This window comes from Malurus melanocephalus, unplaced genomic scaffold (assembly GCF_030028575.1).
Source record: "Malurus melanocephalus ecotype Western Australia unplaced genomic scaffold, MMel_1.1 scaffold_529, whole genome shotgun sequence".
NCBI classification, from domain to species: Eukaryota; Metazoa; Chordata; class Aves; order Passeriformes; family Maluridae; genus Malurus; species Malurus melanocephalus.
In genome coordinates this window covers 181,282-198,224 of record NW_026623761.1, presented here as the reverse complement: position 1 = coordinate 198,224, position 16,943 = coordinate 181,282, and the positions used below count along the sequence as shown (strand labels likewise).

At 36.6% G+C, this 16,943-nt stretch overlaps 1 protein-coding gene across 1 annotated transcript in view; it reads right to left on the bottom strand.

Moving 5' to 3' along the window:
• The window catches only part of PLCZ1 (phospholipase C zeta 1), a 44,500-nt gene that overhangs the window by 5,695 nt on the left and 21,862 nt on the right, over positions 1-16,943 (bottom strand). The window contains exons 7-10 of the mRNA XM_057381791.1: positions 15,882-16,109; positions 13,614-13,770; positions 11,911-12,027; positions 2,886-3,058 (exon numbers count right to left, since the gene is read on the bottom strand). Coding sequence (XP_057237774.1) covers positions 2,886-3,058; positions 11,911-12,027; positions 13,614-13,770; positions 15,882-16,109 — 675 coding nt within the window. The remainder of the gene's footprint in view (positions 1-2,885; positions 3,059-11,910; positions 12,028-13,613; positions 13,771-15,881; positions 16,110-16,943) is intronic.

The window sequence follows — 16,943 nt, the reverse complement described above, 5'->3', positions numbered from 1 at the left end:
TATATACCAGCCCTAAACTGTTCTAAAAATACATATGAAACACAWTGGAATCAAGAATATGGTGCTTCCCATCTAATTACTTTTTTATAATTTTATAGAAATGTAGTTTGTGTTCAAAGGAACCTTTAAAAGACATCTAGTTCCAACCCCCATGTGATGGGCAGGKACATTTTCAACTAGATCAGGTTGCTCCAAGCTCAGTCCAACCTGATCTTGAATGTCTACAGGGATGGGACACCTAAAAGTGCTCTGGACAACCTGTGCCAGGGTTTCACCACCCTCTTTGTAAAAAAAACCCCACTGTATGAGTGTGTATATATATATATTCATACATACGATATCACACTTTAAGCAATGATCTTTAGGCTTAAATTTTTATTCAATCATTACACATAAAAGTTTTATGCAATTATTATGCAAAAATACAGTGTTGGAGGAAGCAGTCTCCAGTGATTTTTGCATTTTCTGCTATCCAGCTCATGAATTCCATTCTGAATGGAGTGGATCAGAATTAAGACCCACAGTGCTATCAACATTATGCTACAGGGTATGTAGCAGACTGCCTCAYCTGCCTTTTCTTGCACTGTAACACATAAAACTCTTCATTTAGTAAACTTCCTAATGTTTTTCTCCTGAATTTAGTTAGCTACGTGGAAATTTTGTCTCAGACTGCCCTGTAATCTGGCACCCAGCCTTAGAAAGGATTTATAAAAGTCACAATTTTGTCTGCTTTCTACCTGTATTTCAAGACACCTAGGAGAGAATAAACATCTCTACAGTAATCAGCTTTTTAGAAATCAGTCTATGGAATGTATCAAGAGAGATAAACAAGACTGAAAGCCTAGGTGAAAGATATGACTCCTGATCCTGGTCTCAGGACTAAACATTGTCAGAAATTCTAACTCCCCTGTCAACCACCAAAAAAATCAAACACCACAAATTCCACTTTTTGTTTAGATATTTTCTGTAACACCTTTCTCCAAGAGAAGTTCTAGCCTAAAATACTGAAGAGCAATGTCTTAGCTAACACTGATGCTGTCCCCTTTCTTCCAAGGAAACCTTCACCASAAAGCTTTGCAATCATTGATGGGCTGCCCAATAAGAACCTGGGAGAGTCCTTGCCGTGTCCTGAATGCCATGATTATAATGCAGCCCCACTGGCCAAGGCCTGTGTCACTTATCCAATCACTAGACCCAATCTAAGTCTCTGCTGGTGTGGGAAAAGAATGAGCTCTTCTAGGCACACTATAACCCAAATCCGTAAATCCAATCAAATTTCGAGACCCAAGGTGAAGCAGACATACTGAGAGTTGTAAAAATTTTTAGGCTGAGAAGACTGTTTRTGAAACACCTTGTATTTCTCTATTTCTGCTTCAAAGGCTCTATATTCCTTGTTGATGGGAATTGTGGCACATCAGGTAAATAACTAATTCAGTAAAATCAGGCCCTATGTGATTTTTCTTCATTCATTCATATTCATTCATTCATTCTGAGAGATTTGACCCCTAGATGTTTTTTATCTTTGCTTTCTGTTGAGCAATTTCTCCATTCATCTGGTTAGTAACATTTTTCAGCAGAATCTGCTTTTCCTTTAACTCCTGCTCCTGATTCCTTTTGTCTTCAACCACCATTTCCTGGTTTTTGCTGCTGACTATGAATGGGGCTCTCTGTGCCCTTCAGTCCATCAGCCAGTGGGATGCCATCATTTCTCTGCAGCCTGCACAACCCAGCCTGCAGTCTCAGTCTAAAGTCCTCAGTCTAAAACACTGCTTTCCTCTTCTCCAGCTTCTTCCAAGCTCAGTAACTTCCTTTGCATTGACAATGATTTTTTCTGTCATTACAATTCGATGTTTCTCTTCGTCTTAATTCCAGCTTCATACAAATTAGGGCTGAAATAAATGATGTATTTGCCTGGCTGCTTGAAATCATCCAGCAATATCTATTTACAATTGGTATGCTCACTGTCAGGACACTAAAATGTTCTTGATTAGGTGCGTGCATTATGTAAGTATTTTATAATTGTCACTAACTATTGTTTTATCTCCTCTATTTATTACTCTGGAAGAAACAAAATAGCAATTATACACTAATTATATGCTAATTAAATAGCATTTATGCAAGCAGTATTCTGTGTAATCAGAAATATTTTTCAYTGGGAAAAGGAAGTTTTCTAATTAGTGAACATTTGTAATAAATCTATTTGACCTCATAAAAGGGCTTTTCTAACCATTTATTTGCAAATTACATGTATTTCTAGTATTTTTGGGAAGTAAATCACATTATAATTTGGGAGAAGTAGAAATAATTCAAAGCCTTATTAATTCTTCCCTCCTTTCACACTTATTTATATCATTGTAGGATTATAAATAGTCTTTTTTATATGCACAGGAAGATAATGAGACTTAAAATAACCATAAAGCTTCCTATCTTATCTTTAAAAATTTCCATTTGTCAATTAACATTATAATAGTACACGTGATACTATTGATACTGAAAGAAGTAAAACACACCCAAAGTGCACATTTGATTTCTGTGTTCTCAGAGTTCAGTTTTCACAAGAACAATTGACCGGTCCCTTAGTCAGCTACATTATTTCTATTTCTCTAAACAGCATGATGAAAATGCATGTATTTTTACAGACTCTTAGAGGCTCCGAACTCCTACATATTTTTAGCAAACATAAGTGAACTACAGATAGGAAAGCACCCATGCAGCAGTTGRTACTATATGAGGGTTTCACCATCTTGTTGAAAACATTATTAAGTTCCCAACAACCAAGAATGGGAGTAAATTGAAAAACAAACAATACATAACAATTACATCTGAACTACATAGCATTTGTTTTCCCATTTCTATGGAATAAAGCAACACTTCAGTAATCTTACCCTTATTGACAGAGACATCGGTTTGCTGTATCCTCCCACATTGTGGGGTGTAAAGGTTGTATTGCGATCCCTCAAGAATTCGGGTTTCAGCACATAGCCACAACCACCGTTGTCCAGGAATTTTCCATCTTGCAATTCCATTTGTGTTCCCGGTGTTTGGAAGTTTAAGGCCACTGTAAAATTAGATCAATATTGATTTTAATGAATTAGGCTTGATAACATTTCATAAAACAAATGGTAAAAAATACAAATAAGCTTAAAGTATATCTTTCAATTCATATATAAGATCCTGTTATTTTTCCTAAATTAAGTGGTATTCAATAACAAATTATTTTTGTACAAAATCAGTCTACCATTTAGAACCACATTTTAAGAATTACCCCAGAGATTGCTTTTACATTGCTATGTGTRTTTCCCTTTTCTTTCTAAATTAGACCTTGGAGAATATGAGAGATCCTTTCTATCTCCATAATAACTAAATTCAAATTCCTAGTTTCTCCACAGCAGCAAGACCCTGCACCCCAAACCTGCTAACAAAGTTYTGGTGCAGAAGTCAAAACCAAAGGATTGTATCTAACCCAAGTTATGATGCAGAATTCATCACAAAAACATCTCATCCAGAAGATCAAGAAGCTTTAGCTTGYAGTGAGAATATTCAGTGCAAATACATACAAGTTTATAGAAGCAGAAGCAATTTTAAACGTGTTCCTTAATTTATGTGAGCACACACTCTCTTTGGAGATTMATCCTCCAGTACTGGTGATTCCTGTAAGAATGCACCTGATAGATTTTTTTTTCCTTGGCAGTTCAAAACATTTTTGGTTTGCTGTAGCACCAATAATAAAATATCACACTTCTCATCAACAGGATATTGTCATTCATGAGATAAAGCCAACATTGAAAAAGACCTGTTTAATGAAACTGTCCCCAATTCCARTACATTGGAGCTTCCTGTCACATTCAAAATAGAAAATGCAGAAGTCAAATCAGCAATGAATTATGACATTGAGAACCTATGACATGTTAAACAGGAMATGATAAAAATTAATTTGCTTAATGGTTTGGTAGGAATGAAAAAAGAAGACTTTAAGCAGTTCAAGTGACTTCTCTTAATAATTCAGGAAGAGGACCTTATTGCGTGTTCCTATGAGATAATACGAATCCATTGAATGAACCTTTTACACAATTCAAAAATCCTTATGTCAAGTGGAAAACACACAAAATTGTTTTCACTGCAAAAATTATTTGTTCCTTCACTACTTTGATGATCCTTTTAAAWGGTTCTGTAGCAAATGACACAAATAGGAATGAAGCAGCTGGTACAATGGACCTGATATTTGCACTACATATGTTTTAGGTGGGGCTACTTCTGAAGAGCTCTAGTCCAGTTCCATAGTCTCAAAAGCAATTAATAGCTAGAATTCATGAAGTGGTCCCAGAGTGCATCTTCTGTTTAATCTGAAAGGAATCCCATCTGTGCTAGCTAAGATTGCTCTGCATCTGAACCAACATAGAGTAAGTAGGAACAATCGGAAATCTTGTCTAGAAAAAACCTAAACAAACAACAAAAACCCCCAACCAACAACAAAACACAACATGCACTCCTATTTTGATCTAAATGCTAATGTAGAAGTAGATATGGTTTTATATTGATATACAAAGGAAATTTGTTTTAYCTTTGACAAGAGAAATCAAACTTCAGAGTGTTCATATTGTCCATTGCATGCCACTGTCTTTTTTAAACAGGGTAAGTATTCTCTTGGTGTGGTTTTGGCAGTGGTTCACAATTTGCTTTTTATGACTCAACACATCATCCAGAAACAGCCCCAAATTTGGTGCTATATGATGCTTGTCATATTTTTATGCACTGAATCAAGCTGTGCAGTGGATGCTATAAGAGCTGCAACCCTGAGGCCCTTAACAGTCTGATCTGCAGATAACCCAGGATGTCTCAGTCCACAGGTGATTCCTAGGCCACACTTTCAGAATGTGTGGGTTTGAAAGTGMAACTGAGATCAGGCACATCGAGCAGTCAGCTTCGAATAGCAGCTTCCACATGATGAACCAAATTACATGATTGCACATAATGAGACTAGTGCTAAATTTACCAAGCTCTATAGGCAGCTAAACAGGAAAATCAGATGTAACAGAAACAAGCAAAGGAGAATACTTCACATTTTATCGTATTAGGRAAATTACTTTTGCACCACAAGTGAAGGGCAATGTTATTATGGGTTCATATCTTCAAACATCAGCATCAGCACCATGTTTTCACTTAATTTAATTTGACCTTAGAACAAGTTAAAAACACATGGAACAGTAGTTTAAATTTATCTACTAGTTTCTTGGTATTACAAGTTTTTACTTGATTAAGCAAATGTGAGATTTTGTGTCATATTCYCTGAAATGCAAACCTCTCCTACCACTGTTTGCAAGGTTCATAGCTGCTTGGGGCCTCCCAGGGCACTGCTTTATGGTGTATTGATGCACAGTTTTTCTTTTTAATCAGGTGCAGTTATAGCCCTAACAMTTCTTGAGAAATGGCAAGGATCATAAACTAAAACCTATGCCTAGCAGCGTGGGCTTAGCAACATTTTTCTGCAAACAACACTGAATTTCTACCCAGGGTTTCATTTTAACTTTGTTGAATTTGAAAGCAGAACTGTCAATAGCATCCTTTGTATTGTTGTTCTATGAAACAGTATAAATTTAATGCATGTATGAAGAAAGATTTAGACMGTTTCTTTTGCAAAAAAAGTCTAAATGCGCTTGCAATGAAACCATCTGAGCAGTACATAATCTTAATGTATGGTTTTCATGGGGAAGTAAAGGCATCTGAAGTTTAACAGTGTAGCCATTAAACTCTCTCTTCCTTTCATTGAGCACCAAAGCCTTTTAATATTTACATCAAAATCAAAACAGCACAGCAAAACATGGGCTTAGGGGACAACCTGAGCAAAGAAATTCCACCAAGTGATTCCTGCACTTGGAATGGATCTAAGTCCTCTTAGAGCCACGAGGCCAAATCTCCTTCAGATCAGAACATTTAATACTCAAATCATCTTCAAGGTAGCAAAGTTGCCATCGTGTCCCAGCAAACCCCAGATGCAGATAACTTCATATAGCAAATGGAAGGAAGSAAATAGCCTATCTCCAAAAAGATGAACCAATCCATAATGAACAAGGAGTATTTTTGACTTCAGATCTCTCTATCACAAGCAGTTAACCGAACTCAGTCCCACAATTAATTGCAGAAAAAAACGGCATTCTAAATATTCAGATACAGCACCTTCCATAAGCACCACCATTTAAGACATAATCGATTTATAGACTAAAAGCAAAAGCTTTTTAAAACCAAAATGAGCTCTGTGACTATGATTTGAAGGGCAGTTGACAAAAACTGCACATCTTTTGTCGGTGATCCTGCTTCTCAAKTAATATTCCTACTGGGACTTTTAAATAGTCATTTTTTAATTCTTTGTTCTTTGCTTCCTGGTTCTATTACCTATATTAAAACCATAAGGTTAATGCATTTTCTCCATTTAAAAGGCAGGTTTTTTAAATGGATAAGGACACATTTGTCACCAATTTTTCTTAAAATGGGTTACTTAATTGCATTTTATGCCGTTTAAAATGCATCTCAAAATGCCTGAATTTTATGCCATTTCAAAAATTCACATGCAAAAACCACTCAGTGCCAATGTTCCTATCTCCGTGATTTACCTCACTCATTTGAATCAWAAGAGATATAATAGACCACACTTTTATCAGCCTTTTTGCCATCCTCTCAAGCTCTTTCCAGTTGTCTCTGTTCTTAAAGTGGGCCACTCACAATAAATGCAATAAAAATCTATGCCTTAGATATTCAAAATTTGAACTGAATTCCCCACAGACTGGGAAATACTRTAGAAAACAGGACCATATCCCAATGCTCTGGTGCATTGCCATTGGTTATGAGAAGATCAATGTGACTGCATTTGAGGACACTGCTTTCATTCCACATTAACACTCCAAGCTGGGCATGGACTGTCTATCCTTTCTTCTCACATGCAGGTCACAGCTGCACTCAATCTATCACTGCCCAAATTTACAGAAATATTTTAGAAGTCCAAGAGAGATGGAGAGAGATGGAGAGAGATGCTTTACCAAGGGCATAACATGACAAGGGGGAGGGGCTTCAAATGGAAAGAGAGTAAGCCTGTGAATAGGTGCAATCCCCCCAAACTTTATGAACAAGGACCTCCGTCTACCAGAAAAAATAAAAAAAGTATACAATGATTGATTCCCTTACAACACAGAGCAGGCTTATATGGATAATAGAACTTTTGGCATAAAACCTCTCCCCTCTGTTTCTGGAAAAATAAATTAGCCAAACTGCATGTATTTTTTCCCACTTCTTACAGAATCCAGATTTTATTAAGTTTAATTATAAATTATGTCATTATTTTTTAGCTACCCATTTTGAAATGGTTGTTTTTATTCTACAGAAACTTAATTTATTAATTACTTTCGACCTGAGGGATTCTGCCATTGGAAGAGGGATTGCTCCTCTGAGAACGGAGTAAATGTGTAACTGTGACATAACATGCTTAGAATGTGCAGTCAGTCTTTTTTTGCTTTGTCTTTGGACCTATTTAATACTGTTGCTCTAAAGACACTGTCATTAGAAATGTGGAGAATTCAGTCATACAGTTCATAATTGCTGACCTTGTTCTTACTTAATTACAAGTAGTTCTACTGGAAAAAAAAGTCAGGTGATTAAGAGTCATCCATTGTCCAAGTATTCCTGCAAGGGGTTTCAAGTAGGGATCCTCTCTTGTGAGATTCGCATGGGAAAAGTACCTAAATGTTTCTGATAAATTATCAGATCTAATATCTAAATTGATTTTTGCTAACTAATAAATGTGTCAGTCTTAAAGTTATATTTCAGTGTWGGTCTGAGTGTATTTTGGTTGTCATTTGACCAATTTTACATCTGAAAGTTTTCCAAAATAATTTTTAAAATTTGTTTGACTTGTKATTCTTGGCAAAACAGTGAATATTATCAGCTTCCCTTTCCTGTCTTAGTCTGAGTCACTGACAGGTTTTAGAACAAGATCAGCAAGGACTTTCAGAAACAATTGTTTCTGCAATTTTTTTTTCCATCTTCCTTTAAAATTTATTAGGCTTCACATAAATTATTTACTATTTTATTGATTGTCTGCAGTGARGATAGCTGGAAAAACTGATAAAATGGAATTTCAATGTTTCTTTGCTTTTAAGTGAAATTCCAGTATCTATTTCACACACCAAAAACTGCCTAAAAAAGATCAGGCTGCAGAGTAGCCCAAAAGCTTTTTCATAAAGCTGGCAGTAGACACATTTCTGCAGAAGAAACRTGAAACCTTCATTCAAAACAACTCCCAGCCTTTGGAATAATTCCAAAGAAAAGCTGAGTGCATTTGGGGAGCTTCATCTATTGAATCATATTGTCCCACCTAACTTGTAGATGTCTACACAYGCATTAGTTGCCCACCTCACTATTTGTAAAGATCAAATCAATGACATTTAAGGGACATCATAAAAAGAATTAGTCCTCTAGTTTTCACTTCCTAAGGATGGATTTTTGAACTATTAAAGCCAGTAATAACAATATAGGTATTGACACAGAASCCAAGCAAGGTAAGATTTGAGTAATTTTGATCTGCTTTCCCTTGGTTGCCTYAGAGGTTAAAATCAGAACAAGTTAGAGGGCTCTTTATAACACCTCTTTTTATACATTATTTTTTATCATATTTTGCTGTATGATTGTTCACAATCTTGAGCCACAAAACAGATGTGGCAAAATTTCCAAGCTGCATTTCAGTGTCACAGACCAAAGCAAAACCAACAGTAAAAAAAGAACCATCAGACAAGTGGTAGAACTCTCACAATAACATAAATTTTTATGAGTACTCCAAAAAGCTTAAGTTCTATATGGGTTCTTCAGAAACAAAACTCTGGACTTGCCACACCATGGCTTTCTCCTATAACTTATCACATGTTTTGGTTATTCCTGTAGAATGCTTTGATGCCTGGATAATATGTCCTACTGCATGGAAATTCCATAGTCAAAAGGATATTTAAGTCTTTCCGTATTTAWTTTCACTGAGGCTTTCTTTTGCTTTGGATTTTTTGTTGTTTTTCTCAGTTGATATAAAACAACTGATATCTTTTGATTTAAATAACTGTTCTAAATTTTCTTTTCCTGCATAAACCTTTGAATTTTATTTTATTTACTAAATAAAAAGGAGATATGGATAGACAAAACCGGTTCTTTCCAGTGCCTCACTGCAGTTGYATGCAGAAGGCATACTCATTTTCACAGACTATAAGAAGTGGGTTTCTTTCTCTGTAAAACCTCTTTGTTCACAAAACCTCCTGTTCGCATAAGTCTCCATTTTCAGAGAATGGACACACAGTGCACAGTGATATCCAAAAGCWATTTTGTAAAAAATTTGTGCTTTTTTAAAACTGTGGTTTTTAACTTGCCTTCCTCCGGTAATTAGGTTTACACAATTACATGTCTCATTCTAAGCCCGAACAAATCTTGAGCTTTTTGGACCATTTCATCCTACTTTAAGCTGAGTGCCAGGCTGCCCCAAGTTAATGTGTTCCAAGCAATTTAGAGAAAATTGCTGGCAAGGCACTGAAGAAAGCACTGGTTTGGGTCGATCACTAAGGGAAGTGAAGGAATAACTCAATTCTCATAAGTACATGATGCAGAGGCCTGGCAGGCAATATTGTATGCAGGTTTGAACAAAATCTAATATATTTTCTTTGYCCAGCCAGAAAAGTTATGGATGTTAAAGGAACTTAAAGGTAAGCTCACAGGTGTGAGGCAGAGAAGGGAGTTAAGAAGGGGAATAGGTGACAGAAGAGAAATCTGAGAGCCCTTTGAAGAGTTTTAGGGAAGTGATAGAAGGGATCTGGAAGGATTATTTCTGTACATGAGGTGTAAAGCGCAATGGTGGGGAGAGAGAAAGGGTGGGTGGACCACACAGACACCAAAATAGATAGACATCAAAATTGGAAAATCTGTGTTAAATCAGTGGAAGGACATCATTATAAAATCACTGAGGTTCACTCACTTTGGGAGTTACATGGTGAAGAGCAGCTGTATTTCTGCTGTATTTATCTGAAGCGGATATGGGAATTAAGAATAGAACTAATATGGCTTGGAAATCATGTATTTGGAGAATAGTTTTTAATCAGCCTATTCCCATGTGAAAAATTGAGGTTTTCTGAAGTGAAGATGCAAATGAAGTGACCAASAGGGCAAATTTAAGCACTTCCTGCATATTTTTAATTCTTCCAGGAAGGGGCCCAAACCCCCACTGCACCAAAAGTCATATGTTTTGCATACTAATRTTTAGAATGACTTCTCATTAAATTATGCTCTGAGTAAACAGTCAGTGTWATCATTTTGTCCTGCCTGTGATCTAACAAATGGATATTCTTTGCAGAGATAAGTGTGGAGATTTGCAAGCTAGAAAGATAACTAGAAAAATGTGGTATGATAAGACCGGGAGATTAATTCCGCTTTAAATTAAGGCCCTCTGGCTAGTGCTTCTTCTAAGCATGGAACAAACTTACTAGTTTTTAATGGCAATATATAGTATAGATAGCAATGATAGCACACAGAGAGAGCAGCACTCCAGGTAAACAATCCAGACATCACACTAAGTGTGGATGGACCACAAGGACAGAATACAACAAAACCRATTTCACACAGTATGGTAACGAAGGTTACTTGGATAGCCCAAACCAGTTCCAAATCTGTAYTGCAAATAAGCATTTATAAGGACACAGAAACAAGTAACATTCATACTAAGTAGTATTTTTTTTTACTCCTCTAGTTATGTAAAACTCTACCCCAATATAAAAGTCAGGATGGAGAAGGTAACTTGTCACAGAAGATATATGGGGAGCTGAGAAAGGGGAAAAGGAAGCCTGGAACAAGGGTGGCATAAGCTCCAGGGCCCTACAGGCAGAGTGAAAACTGTGCCTGTCCTTGGATGAGTGTGTATTTTAACATAACAAGGTGAGTCCATACCTTCCACCTCTCAAAAGTGGGAGCCTACGGCAAAGTGCCCTGCTCACCCCAGTCTCCCTCAGGTGGCCTTGGCAAAGACTCAGAATAAAAGACAGAATTTATATGTGGATGCAAAAAACATTCTGCTCTACTTTACCTAGGGCTGAAGGAGATGTAGCAGGCAGACACAGAAAAATATTCTGTTACTGAGAATCTTTTAAACTGAAGAACAAACAAATGAAGGTGAAATTGCCTCTAAAGCCATTAAAAAGGACAAAACGCTCACAGGTGAGAGGTTTGTCAAAGCCTACTGGGTCCAGAAGTCATGCCTATTTTTAACCAATTCAAATGAATGACTTTAAATGAAGAGAAGCAGAAGTTACTGTTATTTTGTTGCTAAGGAAACTGATCTGTTTTGTACTGGAAATTAAGATGCTAAATGTATGTTTCATCTATACAAAGTCTGGAGGCTCCCAGCAGCTCCTAGCTGTACCTGGGTGTTGTGCTGACTAGGAATGTTTGAGTCCTTCCTTGGGTAGCATTTCCTATTCTGGGAATTCTAGACACCACTATCAATTGTTGTGCTCACATCTCCTGCTCCTGGGCCTCTCAAATCACAGGGAGCACTCAGAAGGGACTTGTGTKGCAGTGTAATGGAAGCTTAAAAATGCTAAGTTGTTACTAGTGTTTCTTAATATCCAATTTTAAAAGGTAGWTTAAAGAAATTAGTAAAATATAATAAATGGGATATCTGGGATAAGATACAGTTGTTTAACACAGGGTGATGTTTAGGATTACTAGGGGTGAAAATTGATGGATATGTGGGCTGAAGGAAAAGTTTATATAACAAAAAATTTAAATTATGCCACTGGGGAAAAATATGTAACCCACAAACACCAAAATACTATAGGAAGCAAAAAACTCTTCTATCAATAAAGCCTGGAATGCAATAGTCTCTGCAAGCATACGTACCCATTTGACATCCCACATTCCAGAACTCTTGAGGATTATAATTGGAAGAGCTCATTCTTGTTCCCTTGGGGTAAATTCTTGTAATAAACCTTGTAGTATGTGCAATAAACTCTCTAGCTGATAAAGAAAAGGATAAAGGCTTGGTAAGAAAACATTTATTATTCAAGAGCCCCTATTTTAATAAAAAATAAAAATACAACAATCTGATCCATCAATTTTTTTGACACGATATCATACACTATTATATGGACTCTGAGATATGCCTGAAATTCTATTTTAAAACCCTAATATTTACTGTGTATTTGAATCTGATAGTATTTCTAAATATAGTACAGATTTAAGTCAAAAGTATATTAAGCAAATATCATTCCTTCCCTGACATATTCTGTTTCTTCACATCTTTGCAAGGTAAACACAGTATTTTTACACTAAAACCTACTGTGTTCTCATGGGAAACTAAGACATAAAACAGGAAACTGCTCAAAGAACTGCCTCATTCTAGAATAGCTCAAAATGAAAAAAAAAAATCATCCCTAGATGATCTTGTCTTACTGTTTGGAGGTTTAAATAAAATGGCTAAATAGTATTAAGACCAGGGAACAGCACATTTTTGAAAGCCACTTTAATATTTCCTTTTTAAGCCTCAGAAGATGTTAACTATTCATGTACATTGTTTTTCCCTCTGCTGGCAGTGTTCCTTCCCATCTCATTTGTAGGCATAAACTACATAGATGTGGGAAACTTCAGATTACTTCTATCTACATGTTTCCATTTTAGTAATTAAACAAATATCTACATTTTGAGGGTCATCTCTCWGATCTTTTTCATCCTCTTCTCATTTTTTGTTTGTTTTTGTTTGGTGTGTTTGGTTTTTTGSTGGGGGGAGGTGGGTTTATACAACTACTTTGTATTCCCAAGCTTGCTAGAGGAACTAGAAAGGACTGTCTGTGGATGGCTGGCAAAATCCTACTCGTTTTGATGCATCATTCACCTCACCAGCCATTGAATCACCTCCACAAAGTGGTGGGTGGCAGCTGGGCTGGCCCCAGTGAATGGGCATGTGGCAGACCTCATTGTCATTGTCATGGTCAGTGATCTCTTAGTGCTCCCTCAGGGCTCTTGGCAGGCAGCTGGAGCTAAAGCAGCAGAGACTGYGCTGCACTGGCTGCACCAAATAGAGATGCTCCAACATTGAATGAGTTTTGAATAACCCAGCTTGGCTGGGATGAAAGGTCTGGTCCAGTGGAGCAAACTGTCTTCTCTGGGGTTTATCCATGCTGTTAATGAGACTCTCTTATCTGCAGTCCWCACCAAAGCCAGGGGACTGGCAGGCCAACTCCACTGAGTTCTCAGCCCAGATATGGTGAGGGAGGTGAAATTTACTCCACACATTTTCAAGTATTGACTGTAACTTCTAAATTGTTTGATGCAGAAAGCAATGAATCAAAAGGCAGACATACAYTTTGTAGACTGTGCTAATATTTGTTCTTGTAAAAATATGCAGAATTAAAGTTGAATTTCAATTTTCCTCACAAAACCAACAGAAATAAAAGAAATGTAAGGCAAAGGACGTTTCTAAACCAGTGTTATACGTAGAATCAAATAAAATCAGACAGCACATGTTTCATAAAATTTTAACCCTTCCAATGCCTAAGCAGTGAAGCATAGCAACAATACAAACTGATTAACTCAAAAGAAATTACGTGAAGATCGTAGAAGTTTTCGTGCTAGRGATTCTCCAATCGAATTATTTTCATAGCACTTCTGATTCTCCATGGAATGGTCAAAGCTCACAAACTTCTGAGATTTAGTATAAACCACAAGATCCGACAATGCAATGGCAATCTTTCCCTTCTTCACCTAATAATCAGCAGATGAATAATAGAATGAAAAAGTCACAATAATGCATATTACATTATTATTGATGTTAATAATTCAGAGAAACAATTACTTTAGATGCATAAAGCATGAGAAAATGTCACAGTTAATGAATTTAATACATATGACCTTTAATAGTGAGAGTTGATCCAGTGAGAGAAAATTAAAGTTATTGTGTCCATGTTTATCATCACAATTGTAGGGTGAGTGGAGAGATGTTATCAGTTCTTCCTAGAAGAGTATTCTTCTGGATAACTTTGCAGTTTTCCTGCTTCTAAGGCTGGTTTGTAAATAACAACYTTTTTCATGGCTTTTACTCATTTAAAATATACCTTCAGCTTTCTATTTGTAAATACACAAAGTCTTAGGAAAGATCAACAGCATAAACTCAACTACAGAATGTAGAATAACAGGATAACTTGCAAAGCAAATTAGTCAAACACATATTCCTCTAAGGATTGCTCTGAAGTTAGAAAAATTTTTTTCTTCTTGATTAAGGTAGAAAACTCTCTCACCAAAATTTTAATTTAATCTTGCTCCATCACCAAAACAAGCGAAAGTGACTGAAATYTTACCAGGGTCTTCTCTCTTAGTGAGGCACTACGTGACCACTTTATTTTCTGTAGCACAACTTGTGAGCTAATCAKGGGCAGTAGCCAGCAGAGAGCTGCTGATGCTAATCATGTTTACATTCCATTAAAGCCTTTGAAGGCAAATTCTCCTCTGACAGAATAATAGAAATTGCCTGCTTGTGACTCTTAAACTATGCAAAGTTCAAGTGCATTAATTATTCTAAGGCTATGTCCCATGAAGAGCAATAGGAATCTACTGCCATGGAAATCCTGAGAAATACAACTCTCTGGACRTGGCAGGCACTGACAGAGAAAAGCCAACAGCATCACTGGGATATCTTAGCTGTGGATTCAAATGCTCCCCCACCCTCCATAAAGCAACATAGTGGGAAAACAGGACAAATACTCCAACASAGTGGGACCCTGGAAACCATTTTCTCTTCTGCTTGTGAAACATAAGCCTTTTGTTACTGCYGTCAATCAAGGGTATGTGGAACACATTGTGGTCCGTAACATGATCCTACAAATATATGAACCTGTTATCCAGAAAGTTGGCCTTTCCTGTTCAAAGAAGACTCCATCCTTCCCTAAAATATTTCCTTACTGTCTCTTCATGTCAGATGGACTGAGAAAGAAGCAAAGACTTTGACCATCAAATCACAGAAAGAAAAGAGACGCTGCCTCTCAGCAAGAAGGCTGGGCTCTGAGGGGCATTGCCAGTTTGGCCACTTTCAGGTAATCAGAGCATCATGTGCAACAGTGACTCGACACAGGGTGCTGCCTGATAACTTAAAAAGCATGAAAAAAACAGTTTGAACCCTGATGAAGCAACAGATTTTCCATGGTAGAGAATTATATTTGGTAAAAAAAAGGTAAGTTCAATTTGGCTTTCAAAAAGGAGATTACATCCAATTTTTACACTTTCAGAAATAGTACTTAATGTTAAGTCTCTACATGATAAATGTAAAAATGTTGTTTCAGTTCTAGGTGCTGCAAAATTTTTCAGCAGAGCCAAAAATGTGCACATAATTTAGTGCAAAAATCCAGAACAGAAGAAAATAGRAGAATCTGTCTTGAAAACAGACTGGTAGACTTGGGGAAGAAATAGTTAACTCTGTCTGTTGTTATCAGGAACTGCTGAGTGTTCTCCATACATAGTTCCAGGAGGGCCATGGGACCAACAAAACACCTGGGTAACTTAATCTTAAATCTACTGTTGTACTGAGCACATGGGACAAGCACAAATCTCAAAAGAAGAAAATGCAGTTGAAGTTCAAGATGGGAGTGCAGGGAGTGGTTGTTTTTTAGTTGGATACTAAAATGTGGTACAGTCTGGCTTTTCTATAAGAATAGGAAAACTCTGAAACCTTCAGCTAAAACATTTCCAAATGCACCAATCTTACTAATTTTAAAGTTAACTTTTTTAATTTAGTCTCTATTTTAAGATAATACAGTCATTTTTGTTTTTTTTCTTTTTTAAACATCTATGTGTTCTCTATGTTCAGTTGAGGCAAAAGTTACCTTTGCCTTTTTTTGAGGTGGGGGTGTAGATCTACGTTCTCCTCTTCTTTTAGTGGGACTCCTCGATCGCTGAAGAGGCAACGTGTCATCTGTGTCTTCGTCCTCAGACATAGCRTCTGAGTCAGACACGTCCTCTGTCTCACCACGATATTCATTCTCCAACCTGAGCATGGCTTCCTCATGTGTTCCAGCTTTTTTATTTTTTATCAGAACTTTAAATTTTAAAGMCTGTAGAAAAGAGATTAAACAAAAGTGACTAGATTTTCATCTCTTGGTATTATTTAACGCACAAAGTTTTTTATTAAGTGTAGTGAAGTGATCTAACAAATGAAGCAAAGACAGACAGATATGAGTGAAGCAGAAGCCAAACTTAAATAAACCACTCACAATCTGGGGATCAAAGTACACAACAGAATGTGACTATCTAAACCCATGATAGGAAAAAAGACTTGCCACCACAGATGCACAGATGTTGAAACCATGAAAAGATAAAAGTAGGAAGTTAAGTAAGAGTCAAAGGTGATGGCCAGGCAAGACATAGAAGGTATATTTTTTTACTATGCATAAATGTACTTATATGTATATAAAMACTTAAAGACATGTCTGATATTATTTTGGAATGTTTTGATCTATCATTGAGGCTTCAGGAAATCTGTTATTTGGTTAGTGCCTTTGTACATATCTGTYTTGCGTGCCAAATTAAAACTTTTGTTGTATTATTTTACAGTAGATCCTTATGCTGCTCTTACCTGAMCAGTGAAATAACAGTTTGTGATTTTGCCTAAGCAATTTCTCTATTTTCAAATGGACATGTATCAACTTYCATAATATTGTAAAGGGGATAAAAACCATCATTGAATTACATCAATTTTAATAGCATGGCTTTCATCTATGCACCTGAATCCCATGAGTGTATGTTTCAGTTAAATTTCTGAAATAATGCTAACAGTAAAGCAATTGTTATGTAGCAGATATTCAACCCTACATCTGTGTACAGGAGCTGCCAGTGAGTGACAGGACTTGCTATTGTTCTTGAATAAAATGATCCACAAAAACATTCCT